The 20,699-nt window shown below is 42.0% G+C and overlaps 1 protein-coding gene across 6 annotated transcripts in view; it reads left to right on the forward strand.

Moving 5' to 3' along the window:
* The window catches only part of TRIM44 (tripartite motif containing 44), a 93,536-nt gene that overhangs the window by 44,837 nt on the left and 28,000 nt on the right, over positions 1-20,699 (forward strand). The window contains exon 5 of one of the 6 annotated variants that reach the window (XR_006281880.1): positions 14,440-14,603. The exons of 3 other annotated variants lie outside the window; for them this stretch is intronic. Coding sequence is in view for 2 of the 3 variants with exons in the window: in XM_043515893.1 (XP_043371828.1) it covers positions 1,677-1,737 (61 nt within the window). In the remaining variant the exon portion in view is untranslated. Of the gene's footprint in view, positions 1-1,676; positions 4,415-14,439; positions 14,604-20,699 lie in introns of those variants that run through there. 2 more of the 6 variants (XM_043515893.1, XM_043515894.1) reach the window with 2 other exon arrangements.

Genomic DNA, 20,699 nt, shown 5'->3' on the forward strand with positions numbered 1-20,699 from the left:
GGGCAACAGAAATGATTAGAGTTATGGAATAGCTTCCATTTGAGGAGAGATTAAGTAGACTGGGACTGCTCATCTTAGAAGAGAGAAAAGGTGGTGGGGGCGGAATATGATAGAAATCTATAAAGTCATGAATGGTGTGTAGAAAGTGAATAAGGAAGTGTTGTTTACCCCCTCATGTAACACAAGAACCAACAGTCACCCAATGAAATTAATAGGCAGCAGGTTTATAACAAACAAAAGGAAGTACTTCTTCACACAACGCACAGTCAACTTGTGGAACTCATTGCCAAGGGATGTTGTGAAGGACACAAGAATAACTGGGTTCAAAAGATAAATTCTTGAAGGATAAGTCCATCGGTGGCTGTTAGTCAAGATGATCAGGGATGCAAATCCATGCTCTGGGTGTCCCTAAGCCTCTGACTTCCAGACGCTGGGACTGGATGACAGGAGATGGATCACTCGATAACTGCCCTGTTCTTTTCATTCCCTCTGGAGCATCTAGCACCAGCTACTGTCAGAAGACAGGATACTGGGCTAGATGGACCATTGTTGTGACCCAGTATGGCCATTCTTATGTGGTGGCCCAGAGATTAGGAGAGGCCTCTACTAGTCCAAAGAGTAGTGGTGGTGGAGGAGGCCTCAGCTTTTGTATGGGTGGCCCTTTCTACTACCACCCCAGTTAAAGGGTGACAGGATTGTCAAGGCCTCCATATAAGGGTATTCCTAGGGGCTAGACTGCATTAATCTAGCCTATGTACAAGAGCATGTGTGTTGGATAAAGTCCTTTTAAAAATCAATGTTCTTTCTGCATACTAAAAATTTCATGGCCCTCTTTGTAAGAGGAGGAATTTCCATTGGTGTCCTTGCCAAAATTTCCTCTCTGCCTCTCTACTGTTGCCTTCCCTGCTACATGGGGTTTGCATTTTGCTCATGCTCTGTTTCTATAGTGTGTAAAACACTTCATGATGAAAGCCCCAATAGAAATTTAAAATGCCATTTCTCTGACCTAAATGGTTGGCTCCTAGTGACTTTACCTTTCCCTCTTACCTCCAAGCCTCTGTGCATTGTAACGAATGGCTTAGTATCTCACAGGGGCGGCTCTACCAATTCTGCCGCCCCAAGCAGTTGCCGCTGAATTGTCACCGTGACAACAGCGGCGGAGCTGCCGCTGAATTGTCACCGCTCCAGGAAGAGCAGCGGAGCTGCCGCCCAAAAGCCGCCGCAGTGAGAAAAGCGATGGAGCTGCCGCCAAATTGCTGCTGCGGGACGTGAACTGCCGCCCCATTCTGAATGATGCCCCAAGCACCTGCTTGGAAAGCTGGAGCCGGCCCTGGTATCTCCTATCATATCCATGCTTTCTTTAGCCACTTCACCTTCCTTATATGCAATACTAGTATCAAACATTCTGGATGCTGTGCTTACTTTGCAATAGCTGAGCTACAGGACTCTCTATGCTGCTCATTTCCTAGGATTCCGAATATAACCCGTCATTATTCTAAACAGCAGTGATTGAAATCCCTGATGAAAATGAAGAGTGATGTAAAGCAAACATGCACAAAATGAAGCTTGCACTCTACCATAGTAGCGTGCATGCTGTATGGTGTCTGCACATAGCTGACTTACACTGTAGCAATATTGGACAGTAATGTTCTCATGCACTTTTTTTATGATCATAGGTTCTTATTCCTGCATCATTTACAAATACACTTTAATGTGATGAATAAAGGAAGAGTTTGAGAGTTACTTCAGGCAACCCTACAGCCATTGGAGCCCTAGCTTTACTAAAGCTATCTCAGTGACAGTAAAGAGATATTAACAGGATCCCAGAAGAAGAGTAAATTATAAACAGGAACAATCTGCTCACTTTACATAGAACAATTTTGAGTTAATAGCCCGCTTTGCCACTAGGGAGTAGTTGTCCATTGTCTTTCCATCTGCCCTTATTCTGTCTCTCTCTGATTAGAACTTGTTTGGGCTGGGGCATATTGATGTGCATGAAGATGGAAGTTTAACCAGTGCTTAGTCATTTTAAAGAGGGTTTTTGCCGAGACTTGTAAAGCGGACAGCAATTTTTCATCTTCTGCCTGCTATTCTGGGCTCTTCCTGTCCAGGTGGGTTTCTTATCCTCCTCCTGCCTGATCTGGAGGTGAAGTATTGCACTGTGTGAAACTGTCGTCAAAAAATTTCCAGCCTAAACGCAAAATCTAATCACCCATCCTTAGCATGATGATGAAAGAGCAAATGTTATTTTATTTGCCCACCAGATAAAATTATTTGCCTTAAACTTTGTATGTCAAATGACACTACCAAGGTTTCCAGGCTCCATATAATACCTTGCAACTTTTCCTGCCCCCTACATAAGCTAGCCTTGCTTTTGGAATATAACTGTGATACAGAACTGACACTAGGTTTTAGGAAACTAAGGCAGTAATAGCCTTAAGGTTCACAGTTACTAGAATATGCCCCCTCAGTACATCTGTTCGGAGCTCCGTATGCAGGGCTAGCCCGGGTTATGCTTTAAAATTACAGCCTCTCTCTCTCTCTCTCTCTCTTCAGAGAGCCTTCTGTATACTAGCAATATAGGGCCAGATTCTCTTCATAATGGCCTGCCCCAGTTGAACTCCAGTGAGTTAAATGGAACTGAGAGGGTATAATTGAGAGGAAAAGCAGGCCCATAGTATTGAAATAAGATTAACATTTTTGTGGGAGTGGACTGGTAAATAAAACGGTGTCTATATTTGTGACTTGGACAGTAGGTGTCTTGTTAGAAAGCATTTGTTTTGTTTGTTCTGCTGTGAGTTGCTCTGACACACAGTGTGCTCCATAAAGTGAGCTGTGCATAGTCAGTTCATTGCAGTCTGAGCTGGAATGCTAATACAGCCCTTTTATTTCTCTGATGTTATGAATTCATTTCTTGGTTGCAATTCATTCATTGTTGCATTACCTTAATTTTGGTGGGCTTTCTCTTAAGCCCAGGCATATGGCTATGATATTAGGGAAGCAGAGAACATGTGAGAAAGGAGCCATTTATCATTCTGAGAGACCTTCAAATACTCTTGTAGGACTGATGTGAAGAGACTCACCTGTCACACTTCAGCTGTGTAGGGTGAGCGGGATCTTTCTTCTCCCTCTCCTTTCTTTCCCTCAGTAGGATGAAAAGTGGGGCTACTTTGTGAGCTCTGTCTCTAACAAAACCCAAGCAGTAATTGATTTTCAGAGCATAGCAGCTTGCTAATTGCAATGCTTTTTATTTTGTAAGTTTCAGCATGCTTCCAAGAGAATGCTGTCCACACCAGAATATCTTAAACGGTCCCTCTGTATCACTTATTGTATGTTTTTAATGCTGTGAGCATAATTCATGATGGCTCAGGTTGGGGGGCTGGGGGAAAGAGGTGTGGGTATATGTGCCCATTTACGGATGTTTAGACTGCTGTGTCTGAAGGGGTCACTTATGCAGGGAGCACCCCAGTAATTAAGAAGAATGGCTGTATGCTCTAGAATAAGATTCCTCTAAAGTCTCTGAAGCCAGCCCCAGAGGTGGCCACTCTATGGTTCCTTTAAGAGTAGGTTCTGTGGTGAATTCTTTTTATACTGTTGGCCTTAACATCTGTTGGTCCCATGATAAGAAGACATCGGGAATCAGTGAGCTTGCTTTCTCAGCCTCATTTAAAGGTAACGTAGGCCACCGGCCTGTCTCCTCCAACTCAGGAAATACTTTGGATGTGGCATTAATCTATTCAAGGCCTTCCTTCAGGGTACAGTTTTATTCCTCAACCATAAGACTCACAAAGTAACACCAAATAAAGCTAGTCCCTGTACCAAAGCAGGCTGTAGGGGCCCAGAAGCCTCTTTCCCACTGCTCCAGGGCCAGCCACAGAGAGTCATCTGCTCCCCACAGCTTGCTTGCTCAACTGAGACACTGGTTGACTTGTATAATCACTTGATCAGTCTCAGCTGGGAAGTAGCTGATCATTCACAGATGAGACTGAGCCCCCACTTCTTTAAAAGGGTCAGTCACCTTGTGACAGGTAGCATTTTACTGAAGAATCAGAATGCAATATTCTCCTGTCATCCAGCAACTGGTTAGTCTGACTGGGGACTCTTGAGTTTGACCTATTTTTTAAATATATTTTAATTGTAATAACTGCTTTGAGGTTCTAGCCATAGGTGAGCAGGTATTTCCTCCTCTAATAGTGTGCATACCAGTTATAAACTAAAACCCTATCCCATCTTCATGGAGAATGTGTGACCTCTTTAGTGATGCACAAAGAGGAATTTAGTCAGAAGTCTGACAATTGTTAACTTTGTTTTTGCCACAGACAGAGCTGGCTCTTTAAACTACCCTGACAATGCCAAGAAGTTCTTCCAGCTTAGAGCATAGAGTTTTCACTTTTTTGACGTTGCTCCATTCACCTTACTCTTATCTACCATGCATCTATTTGCTAGGGCTTTTGGGGTAGGCTGTTAACATGGGCGGGACAGGAGTCTTTAATGGAGGCACAGTGTGGCTGTATGTGCATGCTTAATTATTGGTTGTCTGATCCCATTGCTGTGTGGGTTTAGCTATGAGGCTATTAAATGGAGTGTCATTTTGAATAATCATCAAGGTGCCTAGAGATGAAGTAGATCTAATTTTTTTTTAAAAAGTGTTTCACTTTAGTACCTAGTCTTAAACATTATTCATGCAGATTTCAATCTTCTCTACTCCATGCTCATGTCATATGATTCATAATAAAATTTCATTTTTATTTTATGATTCAACCAGCTGGTGAACTCCATATGGGGCAAGAATGAGAAATCCTGATGAAACCTTTATAAATCTAATCTATGCAGACATTTACACTGTGGTATTCTTGCCGGGGTATTGTCAGTGACTTCATCCTCTGCATTGCTGGAAGTGCTGACCTTACTTTGACTTATTAATTTCTCCCACTTACTGAATGTGATCTATTTTGGTTTTTGGTGCATATAGCTATTCTTTATGATGTAATAAGGGATTTTTTTAAATACCTTAGATTTCTTTCCTGTTCAGCTACTTGACGGACTTTCTTTTTAAAAAACTTAAATGCATATACTGGGGACTCTGCTCCCTCTTTCCAGTGTTGTGTAGAGCACAGGTCTGCAGCCCAGGGAATCTGGGACCATCTCTCGATAAGAGTAGGGTTACAGCTGCATTGTCTTTTTATATAGGCCCATTTTTAATACAATACGGAAGTTACCGATTTAAGTTGCTATTTTCTTAGAAGTAGTATGCTTTTCTCTACTACCTAGTCTTACTTGACTTATGAAAGTTTCTTTTAAAGTCCTGGTAGCAATTTGTAATTAATCCCATGGAGTACATATGCAACTCAGCACAACTAATGTAACATTAATGAGAGGCTGAGAGGTGATGCTGACAGGTAGCGGATCTTACTACTACTACTTAGAATAGTAGCGGAGAAGAAAGATTATCCTTTTTCAAAGCTACAATGACTTATCTGTCATCCCAGGAGACAGATGGGGCGTGGGGCACTCAGAATCCAGTGAAGAGATGGCATAAAGTGTGTCTAAGGGTATGTCTACGCTGCAGTTAGATACCCATGGCTGGCCTGTGCTAGCTGGCTTGGGCTTGGGCTAAGGGGCTGATTAATTGCACTGTAGAGGTTCAGGCTCGGGCTCTGGGACCCTCCTACCTCATGGCGTCCTGGGAGCCCAAACCTGTACACTGCAATTAAACAGCCCCATAGCCTGAGCCCTGTGAGCCCAAGTCATCTGGCAGAGGCCTGAAGTAGATTTTTAATTGCAGTGTAGACCTATTCCAAATGCTTGTGATGGGTCATTGGCCTAATCTTCTGCATAGGTAAACATAATTTCCTGTGGGCCACAAAAAATAGGCTATTACCTCAGTCTCTCAGTAAATGAAGTATTTGTTCTTTTGTTCCCAGTTCAGTTTCTTTTTTTACACTACTGCTTCCTGGATGGTCACAGACATGTTATCCAATGGAGATTATATATATAATTTTATTTTTTTATGACTTATGTTCTCAGCTCTGGCACAATAAACAGGACAGCATGACAGAACTTAATGAGCTGGCCAGGCACATTCAGTAGGACAGCTATTCTGCTTAAGTAATAAAGTGCAGCTGAAAGCTCTCCTGGTTTCCAGGTGTGCCCAATTGAATACAACTTGACCAGCATCTGTAAAAGTATCTATTTAACAACCACATACGTGGGAGAAAATGGGCATGATGTTTTGTCAGCTAGAAAAACTGGTAGGCCCCATATCCCTAGCATTTGTGTTACAGAATTATTGCGCTCTTGCTGAACAGTAGCAGAGTTCTGGGCCTTGTAATTGATGAAGAGTTGGGTATTTTCTTAATGTAACATTCATACAAAACGTGCACAAGACCTGGACAGGATGGCAATAGACTTCATTCAGGCAAAATGCTCTCTTGCAGAATCCTCAGGTAAGGCACCAGTGCCCTATCCCAAGAAGTAGTTTTCTTGGACCTCTGTCTTCAGGGCCTCATGCAAGGCTAAGGGTGTGATCTATGAAGCAACTTGTGTACCTGAACGTCAGCATTAAGTGCCTAAGAACCCATGCACAGCACCACTGCTATCCATGGAACTCCGGCTTGGCTGCTTCCAGACTGTGTAAGTGCCTAAACCACTCGGCACCTAACATTCTGCTGTAAACTAGGCACTTAAGTTTTAGACTCTGGGGCATGTGGACTACTGTCACACTCTAGGCCTACAAATGCCTATCTCCCACCTAAGCCCCGGTGTGGTTCATGAACGGGGAAAATGAGCATTTGGCCAACTATGTTGTGTGCAGGTCCTGATCAGGTAGGTGTGGTCACAGGCTGTCTACTAAATTGGGTCCCATTTGAAATGGAGGGAGCGGTGACTTCACTGCCCACTGAATAGCCCAGTGGACAGAACACTTGCCTGGGCAGTGGGAGATTCAGATTCAGTTCTCCCTCTTTGCCAAAGTGAGAGGGGGGATATGAACAGGGGTCTCCCGCCTTTCAGGAGAGCTCTCCAACTACAGAGTTATGGCATAGTCTGATGTGGGGTTACTTAACAAGTGCTTAACTCATTCCCATGAGAAGGGGCCTAAATGCCTAAACCACCTAACTCCAGGAGGTAGGTTCCCATTCATGGATTGCAAGAGATAAGAGAGGGGTGCATGCATCTCGGAGTTCGGCATCTCTGATTGGTGTGTTTAGGCCGCTCTATCTAGTGTGCTGGCAATTTCTCAAGGAGACAATATTAAAGGCATATTGCAAATTATCCCAATATAAAGGAAAGATTGGAAAAATAGTAGGAGGCCAATATAGCTCTATTCAGAGCTCTTTAATGACCTGAAAATCAAAAAGGAATCCCTCAAAAATGGATACATGGACAAATTGCTATGAAGGAGTACAAAAGAATAGCTCAAACATGTAGGAACAAAACCGGAATGGATAAGGCACAAACTGAGTTACACCTAGCAAGGGACGTAAAAGGCAATAAGATGATGTTCCTTAAATGCATTAAAGAGAAAAACGAGGAAAAGTATAGGTCCTCTAGTTAGCAGGGAAGGAGAACTAATAATTGATGACATCAAGAAAGCTGAGGTGTTTAATGCCCATTTTACTTCAGTCTTCACTAAAAAGGGTAATGGTGACCATATGCTCAACACAATTAATATTAGCAGTAAGGGGGAAGGAATGAAAGCCAAAATAGGGAAAGAACAGGTTTAAGAATATTTAGAGAAGTTAGATGAATTCATGTCAGCGCAGTTTAATGAAATTCATTCTAGGGGTCTTAAGGAGCTAGATTAATTGCTAATGGTTCCAAAATTGCTTATCTTTGAGAACTCCTAGAGGATGGGTGGGGTACTAGAAGACTGGAGTAGGACAAACATAGTACCTATCTTTAAAAGTGGGGATGAAGAGGACTCAGGGAATTATAGATCAGTCACCCTAACTTTGATACCTGGAAAGAAACTGGAACTAATTTGTTAGCACCTGGAGGGTAATAGGGTTGTAAGGAATAACCAGCATGGATTTGTCAAGAAGAAATCATGTCAAACCAACCTACTTTCCTTCTTTGACAGGATTAGTGTCCAAGTGGATAGTGGGGAAGCACTAGATGTGATTATATCTTTATTTTTAGTAAGGCTTTTGGCACAGTTCCACATGACATTCCCATAAACAAATTAGATTAAATTACTATAAGGTTGGTACACAACTGATTGAAAGACCATACTCAGAGTAGTTACTAGTGGTTTACTATCAAATTGGGAGGTTGTATCTAATGGGGTCCTGCAGAGGTCAATCCTGGGCCCAGTATTATTCAATATTTTCGTTAATGAAATGGAGAGTATGCTTATACAATTTGCAGATGACACCAAACTGGGAGGGGTTGCAACACTTTGGAGGATAGGATTAGAATTCAAAACTACCTTGAGAAATGGTCTGAAATCAGCAAGATGCAATTCAATAAAGACAAGTGGAAAGTGCTTCACTTAGGAAGAAAAAAACAAATTCCCAAATACAAAATGGGAAATAACTGACTACGTGGTAGTACTGGTGTAAAGGATCTGGAGAGTATAGTGGATCACAAATTGAGTAAGTCAACAATGTGATGCAGTTATGAAAGGCTGATATCATTCTCGGGTTTATTATCGGGAATGTCATATGTAAAATACAGGAGATAATTGTCCCACTCTGATTGGCACTGGTGAGGTCTCAGTTGGACTACTGTGCCCAGTTCTGGGCACCTCACTTTAGGAAAGAAGTGGATGTATTGGAGACAGTCCAGAGGAGAGCAACAAAAATGATAAAAGGTTTAGAAAACCTGACCTTTGAGGAAAGGTTAAAAAAAGCTGGGCATGTTTAGTCTTGAAAAAAGAAGAGGGTAGGGGGGACGGGGTCCTGATAATCTTCAAATATGTTAAAGACTGTTTATGCAGAGGACTGTGTTCAATTGTTCTCCATGTCCACTGATGGTAGGAGAAAAGTGTTGGGCTTAATCTGTGGCAAGGAAGATTTAGGTTAGATATTAGGAAAAACATTCTAACTATAAGGATAACTAAGCTCTGGAATAGGCTTCCAGTGGAGGTTGTGGAATCCCCATCATAGGAGGATTTTTAAAAAACAAGTCAGCCTGTCAGAGATGGTGTGGGTTTACTTGGTCCTGCCTCAGCACAGAGGCTTGGGCTTGATGACTTCTCAAGGTCACTTCCAGCTCTACATTTTGATGATTCTGTTGTGATTTAACAAAAAAATCTGAGAGATTAGCTAACTTCGAGGACTGGTAATGACATCTAGAACCTTTCACTTCTCCCATGCACACCAAATCAGTAGTGACCAAAAGTTGTTACTGTTTTACAGCAGTGTGCAAACTGAATGTATACTCTCTTGTACTTTCCCAATATAAACCCTACCTGCAGTTCTTTTAGGGGCTGTCAGGGGTTAATACTTTTGTACAATGCTTTTCATCCAAGGATCTCTGATGAGGGTAAGAATTTAACTTGTATTAGAGATGGGAGAAATCGACATAATGAAAATTTACAGACAAATGTTTTAGAGGTGGGCATGATTTTTGGTTTTACAGCCTGAACCAGGTTGGGTTGGAGTTTTTGAAGGCGCTGAAGTTAGACTTCAGTTGGAACTCAGCACCTAGAAAATCAGGCTCAAGATGTCCCAAATTGGGCATTCAGAAATATTGGAGACACCTAGAACTAGAGAGCACTGTTGAAAAATTTGATCTGAAGTCATTTAATAAACATCGCACAGAGAGTCTGTGGCAAAGTTGGGTAGAGAATCTAGGTCTCCTGACATCCTGTCCCCTGGGGCCACACCACCTTTGTATATTAGAGAAACAAGATGGGTGAGGTGTTATATATTATTCTACAAACTTCCGTTGGTGAAAGAGACAAGCTTACATGGAGCTCTTCGTCAGCTCGAAAGCTTGCCTCTCTCACAGCAGCAGTTGGTCCAATAAAAATATATTACCTCACCCACAATGTCTCTAATGTCCTGGGACTAACACAGCTACAACACCACTGCATATAATCTTTGTATATGGTAGTTTGCTCCTGGTACTCAGTTTTCCATATAATACATGCAGAATAGGAAGTCACCTATTGCAGTGAAAGGGGCAGCCAAATCTTCAGCTGCTCAGTGTTAGTGTTGGTGTCGGTATCTGTTCTTTGCAGCCCATATGCTGGGCTGCCTAGATCAGCAGACTGCCTACAGCTAGCACTCCCTAGATGCATTCCCACCAAACGTCCCTCTTGTCCCTTCCTAAATGGGACTCCCAATATTTACATCCAACTTATGGGAAGAAATCGCAACTGCAGCCATTGAGACTTTTTGTTTCTTTCCAAAAGGGCCACTGTTTACCCAGTGGCAGATGCAGGCCAGTTGTTGTCATGGCAACAAGGGCAGAGGGAGGAAAGCAGCTTAATTCCAGAGCTGATAATTAGCTGGGGGGGAATAATTGTAGCAGGAGGGGAAGCTCTCAGTAATTATAGGAGAACAGCACAGATGAAAAGGCAGGGCACAGATGCTGTCAGTGTTGTGTGCCCTGCTGTAGCCATTTAAGTTGTCACAGGCTGGGAAGTGTTGCGAAATGGGACACGGTGCCATTCCTAGCAGGGAAGAGCACCTCCTGGGGATCTTTTACTTGGGGAGGGATTAGAGGAACAGACCCATTAGGGAAGCAGTAAGGAGATCTTCAGAAAGGGGGAACCACTTAAATTTACAAAACAGATTTCAAAATAGGCTGCTAACCAAGTTCCATTCACGTGTACACCAGTATGAACTAGTAATATAACAAAAGAGCTGAAACCAAAACAAGTGATAGGTAGATAGATATGGGCAAAGAGAACATAAGGCCTTTGACTTGACTTCAGTTACTCAAGGCTTATACTGTGTGATGGAGAGCAGAATTACAATTAGATGAAATATATGCATGGATAGCTATGAAATGCAGCCATTTCTGCGGTGGAACACTGCAGCCAATCATCTTGGCAACATTAAACAGTTCTTCAGAAGGCAGCTTCTGCTGACCACAAGTTGTCAGGGCTTTGGCTTTATATCTAATCTGAAAGACGGCAACACAGCTATGCTGAGCACTGCTTTATTGCTGACTCAGAAAGACATGAAGCGCACTTTCTGAATTATCAATGCCATTATCTACAGCTCCTGTTTCTCCTTGGGTGTGACTAAGACTGACTCTCTTTAGTCTGAGATCTGACAGAATCACAGGGAGAAGTAGTTTGGCTTTTAGGATGTTACTTGGGATGTACTTTGACACTCCCTTTCTGTGCCCTAAGGGCTGTAGAGTAGATAGTCTGTGATAGAAGCGGTTGTGAGAGGAGGGGACGCTGCGGTCAGCAGAACGATATTCAGTACTGCAGTGACCTACTTCTGGCCAAGCTGCTGGGATGTTTGTAGCTACCCCACTTAAGATCTGTTCTCCTAAAATCACCATGGTTTTCTGTTAATAACATGAATTTCCTCTTGTTTTCTTCCCAGAGTTTGCCATATACCAAGCTGCTGTTCGAATCTGTAGACAAGCAATTAGTATTGGAGTTGGGGTGTCTGACTGACACAATAATTATGCTGGAAAATGTAATTTCCCCTGCATATTAGCAATGGGGTTATTTCAAGGAGCTCTCATTAATGTGCTGTTTGCCAGCAAAGAGCCCAGTAACTTCTCTTTTAATAAGATTAGTGCAGGGGTCATAATTCAGCAGGCTGTTAAGATGATAATTTCTCTCTCTAGTACAAAAAGCTGACTATATCTTCTGCTATCTACGCTGGTATAAAGGAGAAGCTTTCATTTAGAGAGCTGGAGACTCAATCGCTCCTTTCCTAGTAACTGGTGCTCACCCTTCTATGCACAGATGCTGTGCATCCTTAAAATGGAAGTTTTGGAGTTGGGAGGGGGTGTGGTGGGTAGTGGCTAGAGCAGAGGACTGGCAGCTAGGTCTCCTGGATTGTCTTCCTAAATCTGCCAATTATGTGCTATGTGACCATAAACAAATCCCCTTAACACCTCTCTCATTTTACCCATGTATAAATGGTAGATATTTGCCTCCCCAAAGGCTATTGTTTGTAGAACATTTTGAAGTTCTACGTGCACCTAGAGTGACAAAGTATTATCATCATGTTCATCTTGCTGAGTTCCAAATGCAGCGGCAGGTACATAGGAAAGTAACACAGTGAAGTTCAAAGGGACTCAGGCAGTTTGAATTATTTTTAAATTAACTAATTTTTGAAAACTCAGCCTTCCGGTGGAGCTTTATGCAATGGGTAGACAGTTGTTGTTTTAAAAAAAAAAAAAAAAAGGGTAGGGCTCTTTCGTTGCTCCCTGCTGATGTTTGTGAGGGTGTTTTGGGGTGAGGCAGGGGACAATACAACCGAACATGCTTAGGTTCCATCTTTCCCTTTCCACTCTGTGTACACATCTGTCTACCATCTGTTTTGGTTTCAGCTCTACTATTGTGTTACTAGTAAATACTGTCTTGCAGGGCTTGGAGCACAGAGTGCATGGGAGCGTTTTCCATCTAGACCAGTGTGTAAAGCAGTGGTTCTCAAACTTTTGCATTGGTGACTCCCTTCACACAGCAAGCTTCTGAGTGTGACCTCCTCCCCCCTTGTAAATTAAAAACACTTTTTTTATATTTAACTCGATTATAAATGTTGGAGGAGAAGCGGGTCTTCGGGGTGGAGGCGGACTGATTGCGACCTCCCACGTAATAACCTCATGACCCTCTGAGGGGTCCCGACCCCCAGTGTGAGAACCCCTGGTGTAAGCAATGTCTTCCTGATATCACACCAAACAGGAAGTGCAATTGATAGGGTTGCCAACCTTATAGGAGTCTCTGGGAATTAATATTTTAATTAAAAGATTGTCATGTGATGAAACCTCCAGGAATACGTCCAACCAAAACTGGCAATCCTGGCAATTAACCATCAGCCAAACAGTGTAAGTTGCTGTATGTAAAGTGCTGCATCAGGGAGCAGACCAACTAGGATAGCTGCTGGTTTGCTCCGAGTAACTTTGCTACTAGGCACCCAATGAGCCCAGTTTCACTGCTTTGGAACTGACAGAGTGGCCACAGCCCTGCTTAAAGCCTGGCCCCCAACAGCAGATCAGGAGCTGCCCATCATGTACCAAGCCTTCAGCTGTGCTTGCCCTTGTTCCAGTCCCTACTCCAGGCCTCTGCTCCCCTCCTGCTTGAGATTTCTGGCTTTGATCCCCAGCTCTGCCTCTGGCTTACAACTGTGGTTGTCCCTCTGGTTCTGACATTTGGCTTCTCTCTCTCCCCTCCCTCACCCCCCCCCCCCATACTGACTCTGTCCATTTCCTGGACTCTGCCCACCATGAACCCAGCTCTAACTGGTAGGCTGAACTCTCACTGACTACCCACAGCCTGGTTGGCTATATGATGTCACGTGCGTAAACAAACAATTGGGGATGAGGGCATATTTTTTCCCTCTTCCTACTTACTTCAGGCCTTACTCGTAGCATTAGTAGTTGATATTTTCAGTTAGAAATATTTTTTCCACCCCTACATGAAAGACCACGTTTTGATTTATGACCCACTATGATAGCTGTGCTCCACTCGGACAATGCAGATTGCAAAGCCCAGGACAAAACGCGTGAGAACTGGGATCAAAGCATTTTCAGTCAATGTGATCCAACTATGGGACAGACATCTAGAGGAGAGCAGGGAAATCCAGAGACTTCCCATTTTTAGAAAACATTTCATAACCTTTCTCTTTGGAAAAAACCTTTTCACTGCAAGAAACACATTCACAACATGGACACCTCTTCTACTCCAAAACCTCCACTAACTAAAAAAGAAAAAAATATTTATTTATTTTTAATTTAAAAACTACTTCAAGCAGTTTGTACTTGAGAATGGAAGATTGTTCCACGGACTTTGTGAAATCCACTAAGGACTATGCTAATGCTATTGATTTTTACATAGAAGGTGCTCAGATACCATGGTGGTAGGAGACATGATAAAATCCTTAGCTTAAAAAATTAATCCTTAGCTTAATTTCCATCAATGTGAGATTAGCTGCTTTAGCATAAATAACATTGCTTATTTTCTCAGTTTCATGATATAATATTTGTGCTCTGAATAATTTGCAACAATAGAAAGTGAAAATACAGAGCATTAGATTTATGTAGGATAGAGGGTCATTTGGAGCTGTGATTAATGAGGGGCCATTCCAAGCTATGTTTGGAACCAATTTGCTTATGGAATAATTAGTATCTAGTGTTAATGGGTTTTGTGAGTAGAGTTGGGTGAATAACTGATTTCTTTTTTTCCAGTTTACTGGCAGCTCTGAAAAATGGAGGGATAATTGGTTTGGGTTGAACCAAATCGGGAATTTTTGGCAAACTGAAAATGTTTGTTTTGGGTTGAACAAAACATTTTGTTTCCAGGCATTTCCAGGGATAGATTCACAAAACGGGAGAGGTGGTGCCCTCCTTATAACTTCCAGACCAGTGTGTTAAGGTGTTCACCTAGGAGGTGAGAGGCTGGGGTTCAGTCCTCCCCCCTGCCTGATATGGAGAAGGTCTTTGTACTTGGGTCTCCCCCTCTCCAGGTAAGTGCCCTAACTACTGAGCTATAGGCTGCTGTTCTTTCTTGGGTGGCTTTCTCTCAATCTCTCCTAATGAAGCTGTATATTTTTATAAATATTATATATAATTATATATCATTAATTTTATAAATAATAAAAAATTCACTGGAGCAAGGACTTGAACTTAGGTGCCCCATCGCCCAGGCTAGAGTCAGTCTCGCTTGCTTGCTGGCATAATGACAAAGCAAGTACTGTATGTATGTATGTATTATACAAACTGAAACAAGCAGAACTCAAATAATAAACAATGGTTACTTCAGTTGCAGTTTCTTCTATATGTCTCTCAGTGGACAGATTATGCCTCTAAGAGTGGGCTCAGTGCTGGTGGGCACTCTTCCGTTGGCAGTGAGCCCTTTCTTAGTGTGTCATAACCAAAACAGTTTGTAGATGGACAAAGGAATTTTGATTAAGGGCAGGTGAGTCTTGTTCAGTTTGATGGATTACCTAAACAGTTTATAAATGGCTAAAGTGAGTATTAACTAAGTCCTATGGAACCAAATAAAGTATATTTTGAAATCAGTTCCTCAAAAGAAGCAGTTCAAGGAACTGTTTAAGACAGATAAATTAATGAATATTAAGAATCTTATTTGAATTAAATCCCACTACAGTAAAAGCTGTGTTATCTGGCACTTTACCATCCGTAAAGCTATGGAAACCAGCATTTCTGATATCTCCCAATACAAATCTTCAATAGGGTTGTCTGGCTCAGTGTGGCTCCCCGAAAGCAGCGACATGTCCCTGCTGCTCCTAGGCAGAGGAATGGCCACCGGGGCTCCGTACGTTGCCCCTGTCCCGCCCCCGAGCCCTGGCTCCGCAGCTCCCATTGGCCAGGAACCATGGCCAATGGGAGCTGCGGGGGTGGTGCCTGTGGGCGGAGGCAGCGCACAGAGCTGCCTAGCTGCACCTCCACCTCCACCTAGGAGCAGCAGGGACATGTCACTACTTGTAGGGAGCTGCCTGAGGTGCGTGCCACTCAGATCCGGCACCCCGCATCCCAACCCCCCGGCCTGAGCCCCCTCCCACACCTAAACTCCACCCTTCCCCCAAGCCCATGTCCTGCACCCTATCCCATGCCCCAGCCCTGAGCCCCCTCCCACACCCAAACTCCTTCCCTCCATTGATAAGTATAACTCTTAGTTAACTGGAATTTTTGACTAACTGGCACCCCCCCATTTCCCTAATATGCCATATAACAAAGTTTTTACTGTATTTATTTCACTGATATAAGGAAATTTTTACATTAGAAACTTTGCATTTAGATAAAATATTTGTAGATACACATCTCAAAAGAGGAGTGGGTGGGTGAGATTCTGTGGCCTGCGCTGTGCAGGAGGTCGGACTAGATGATCAGAATGGTCCCTTCTGACCTTAGTATCTATGAATCTATAAGAGGCTTGTCCTTGCAAACATTTAAATAACCAAGGTTTGCACTGTTGAGAGGAAAAATAAACTGGAAGTTACTAATATTTTCTGTAAAACATTTTCCAACAATCAATGTTTTTCTTACCATTTGAAGGTTTAGAGTACCTATAAAAGAAATTACTTTTCATTAGGAGTTTTATAACTGGGGAGTTTTTTTCTCTATGAAAGAAGGAGGGGAGAAAAACAGCCTCCTTTTATGACTTAGTCTTTACTCTGACAGCACATCTGTACATTCCTCTTTGCTCTAAAACAGAGCATTCTTATATCTTTTGAAGTCAGAATGCTTTCTAAAAATAAATATCTTACTAAGATTGTTTGTTTGTTTTCTTGAAATGCATCGCTATACCAGACTAGTCTCTTCTCTGAGAAGACAATCATGTCATTTGTTTGCCTTTTTGACCAAAATGGTTCTTTCATTTACGACCTGCCATTTGTAGAATATTTACAGTTTGCAACTAAAGACTTCCCTTAAGCATGCTACACAAAGCACAACAAACAATGCTTATGTCCATTTTCAAAACCTAGCATAAAAAAATAAACATAAAACAAAATAAAAGTTATGAAAGCTGCATTTTAGAGCTTATGTTAACACACTTGAGTATAATAAACGTGGTTTTGTGGCCAGAGGCATTATCTTGCCTGATATTTGGCTTGGCCCTGGTGACAGAAAGCAGAAACCTCTTGGAATTTCTTTAAATAATAAAATAACCAAAACCATAGGCTTGTGTTATATTCTTCAAGCATCATGGATACAAACAGAGTTGTAGGTATCTCTTAACATCAATATTGAGGTTGCTTACCTGAAAGATCCTCTTTTCCCCCAAAATCCCCTTATTCAAGGCCCAAGGTCAGTAAGATTTAGCTCTGGGTATGAGAGTTCTTCTGTACTGAACAAACTTGAAAAGCTGTGATATTTTATATGTAATATCATGTCTCTGCAGAGCTAGAAACAGGAACTTTAAACCATTGAGAAGGGAAGATTATAGAGAATCCATTTTTGTCCCCAAATGCATTATGCTCACCTTTTCTTTTTGCCAGGATTCAGGGTTGGAAATTCCAATGAGGATGTGTCCATGAGTCATTTCTTTGCTAACACAACTGAGAATGGAAGACTGATGGCTAGGAAATCCTAGGTGAATTCAAAAGGGCATATGTAGCCAGGGTCATTTTTCTGTATTCACTCACACAAATCTCAGACTTCATACCTGCTCAGTTTCTGCTCTCTCACTCCATTATTTATATGTATAACTTTAAAAAAAATCTTTACTTTCTCTTCAGTGCCAAACAGTAGGTAACAACACAATAGCATTTTCCAAATAGATAAGCCAAGTGGGACTCTGTGTTTACAAAGATAAAGTTCCACTTTAGTAAGTAAACAAAAAAAAAAATGAACAATTCTCTTTAGGTTGAATGATGTAAACATTACTCCAGCTTTTCATTAAATGGTGGCGCACCTTATATGCTGTAACATATGATTTCAATATTATTACCAGCTAACTCTGCTTGTGTTTGTAGGGCAAAATTGCCTTAAAGTAAAAAGTGTGTAGTGGCCATATGAGATTGCAGCAAGAAAAAAAATTAGTAGGTGGAAATGCATGGGTTTGACAAGGGGCAATACATAGATTAAAGGTCAGAAGGGATCACTGGATCATCTAGTCTGCCCTCCTGTGTAATACAGACTATAGCATTTCAGTTACTCCTGTACTGAGCTCAGTAACTTGTTTGATTAAAGCATCTCTTCCAGAAAGCCTCCCAGTCTTGATCTGAAGACTTAATTAAGCAGCTGTTCTTCTCAGTCAGCTGTTCCAATCCAGCCTGATCAGATCCAACTAGATTGATAGTGATAAAAAGTTGTTACCAGATGATAGCTGTGTGGTAGCATCTGAGGTAGCTTGGTGGACTGGGCCTAGTTCCTAAGGGAAAGGTGAATACTTTACAGAAGTCCACCAATAGAGCTGGCACTAATTTCCCCCTGCCTGTAGTTAGGCCATGGATTGAATGGGCCCTAGCACCTCAGCTCCCGTCTCCTCCTTAGAGTTACACCCTCTTTCAGCTTTCAACAGTGTCTCCTGCCCTCTCCATTTTGGCCCTTTTTAGGAGCTGGCTGTCTGTCTTTTTGTGTCTTGTATGTTGCCAGTCACTTGTGGTCATTGCTAAACAAAAGTAATAATGGGGTTTTACTGTCTATTCATATGTGATGAAATAAGGGGATCTCTGTCGTAACAAATGGCATCATAAGGGTATAAAATGAGGCAGCCATTTGGATGGCTGTAGTTTGGCCAAGAATGTTTCATTTCTTTGCTTTCTCTTTAAAATGAGATGGACCATAAGGGGAAATGCAGGGTAAATAGGTACTTGTTTATCATGGTGATGAATGTGCCATAAGACCGTAAGAGGGACCTTCATTTTGAGGGTGGGATTTTTTTAAAGCACTCTTTGCCAACCTCACTTTGCATCCAACAGAAGTCCATAGCAAAACTCCCAGCCCTGATTTATTTGGGTGTGCTGGTCTCTGCTTTTGAATATATTTTCTTGAGCAGTTTGGCCCAGGAATGCAGCATAGATTGTCTCTCTCGAGTGGGTCTCTTCAGGCACAGCTGCGGCAGCCATAAAACCAATTGAGTAAATTCTTTATCTCTCAGGGGCATACTCGTGGTCTCTCAAGACTGCAGGATGTCTGCTAAAGGATGCCTGCTTGGCCCAAAAGCATAAAAGGCTTTATTGCTATATCCAGCCCTCCAGTTTGCCTGTGGTACAGCCCAGGCACTTTGTGCTCCTATTCTGTTGGCTGCTGTTAATGCACTCCATTTTCCCTGAGTAATGAGGATGGTGCTAGGAAGGAGAATGCTTTTGAAGGAAAAGAGAAATGTGTCTCTCAAAGATGCAGCAGCTTCTTAGAATTCTGTCTCGGCCTCCAAAAGCTGATGCACAGATGTTGAGAGTTCCAAAGCTAGAATTCTGCAATATAGGTTGAGTTGGGATTGTATGGCATTTTTTAGTGAGAAATTACCCCTCTGTGTCCAGGCTGAGCTGAAGGTCAATTAGTTTCAGATTCTCCTAACCCATTGGGATACTAGCATGGAGCTGGGCATGAGGAGGTATTAAAAGTGTCAGATAGGTTGAGTTGTTCTGAGCTGATCCTTGCTTGCCTGTTGGCTTCCAAAAAACATCAACACCTTGATTTTGATAAATTCTACAGTAGCAATTGTTGGCAATATTAAGCAACAGTGGTCCCTCTGAAAGTTACAACTGAGTTTCCATGATAAGATTTTTGGTTCCCTCTCTAAAATCCACAGATGTATTGGTTTCAAGATCAGTAGTGAAATTTTTCTACAAAAATTTGTTTTGAAGTGAATCAGGCAGAACATGCTTGTGACCCTGAAAGCCGAGCTGTTCAATATGTCTTCTGATATGCGTTAGTTCTCTGCAGCAATAGCAAACCTTGGAAAGAGAGGGATCTTACGCAATGGCTTTGTTGAGATTGAAAGTAAACATTTCAGGCACATCTAAGTGACTTAAGAGCCTAAGTTCATTTTCAAAAGTGACTTCATCTCTGAGGAACTTAAGTTAGCTGGGCGTTGCAACTCTGAGTGGAGCAGTGCCTAAATACCATTAAAAAGTTGGGCCTTAATCACTTAGTGCTTTTATAGATAAATAAGGTGATCAGATAGCAAGTGTGAAAAATCAGGCAGGGTAGGGGGTAATAGGAGCCCATATAAAAAAACCTCCCAAATACTGGGACTGTCCCTATAAAATCAGGACATCTGGTCACCCTATACATAAATATTTAGTTTGTGGCAAACTGGGATATGACTCTATCTCTCAGTAGCCTCCTGTGGACTAGCCATCCCTGTTGGTGCACATTAACAGTTTGTTAGTTTATGTTGACGTAGTTCCATTTCAAAGCAGACTAGATCAAAGCATGTTAACTGTTGGTCTGCATCAGTATGGTCCACATGGAAAGTTAGTCCCTGGCAGACTAATGCAAGGTAGATTCACACCCCCAGCTTGCCACAAACTAAATGTTGGTGTAGACAAGTCCTTAGAAGCTCTTGAAATTTTCCCCTAGTGCCTAGGACAAAATTATTTAGTTAAATTTTCAAATAAAATTGCCAGTGTTTATAAGCTAAGCTTTCATTTAAAAACAAGAGTCTTTCTAGCTCTTTTTCTATGCAGTAGTGAAATTTTTCTACAAAATTGTTTTGAAGTGAATCAGGCAGAACATCCTTGTGACCCTGAAAGCCGAGCTGTTCAATATGTCTTCTGATATGCGTTAGTTCTCTGCAGCAATAGCAAACCTTGGAAAGAGAGGGATGCCAGCTGAGGCTAGGGAGATGGCAGGAAGATGAAGTTACTTAAAATGTAAGTAGATAAGTAAGTAACTTACTTTAAAATGTAAGTAGATAACACTAGTGAGATTTTTGTCAGTGTTAAAACCAGAAGTTTTCTACCTAAAGCCACACAAATGAGGTCCAGTAAGCCTCCTAAACCTTATTGTGGATCTTGCTCTCCTGCAAACTTGAGGAGATTCACAGAAAGGGTGACTGCATGTTCCTTGTGGTAAAAAAAATCAATGGACTAAAATCAATGCTAGTGATTGGAATCAGTGGGGTTTCAGTGCTTACAGTGGCATTGCAT

The sequence above is a fragment of the Dermochelys coriacea genome, chromosome 6 (genome assembly GCF_009764565.3).
Source record: "Dermochelys coriacea isolate rDerCor1 chromosome 6, rDerCor1.pri.v4, whole genome shotgun sequence".
NCBI lineage: Eukaryota > Metazoa > Chordata > Testudines > Dermochelyidae > Dermochelys > Dermochelys coriacea.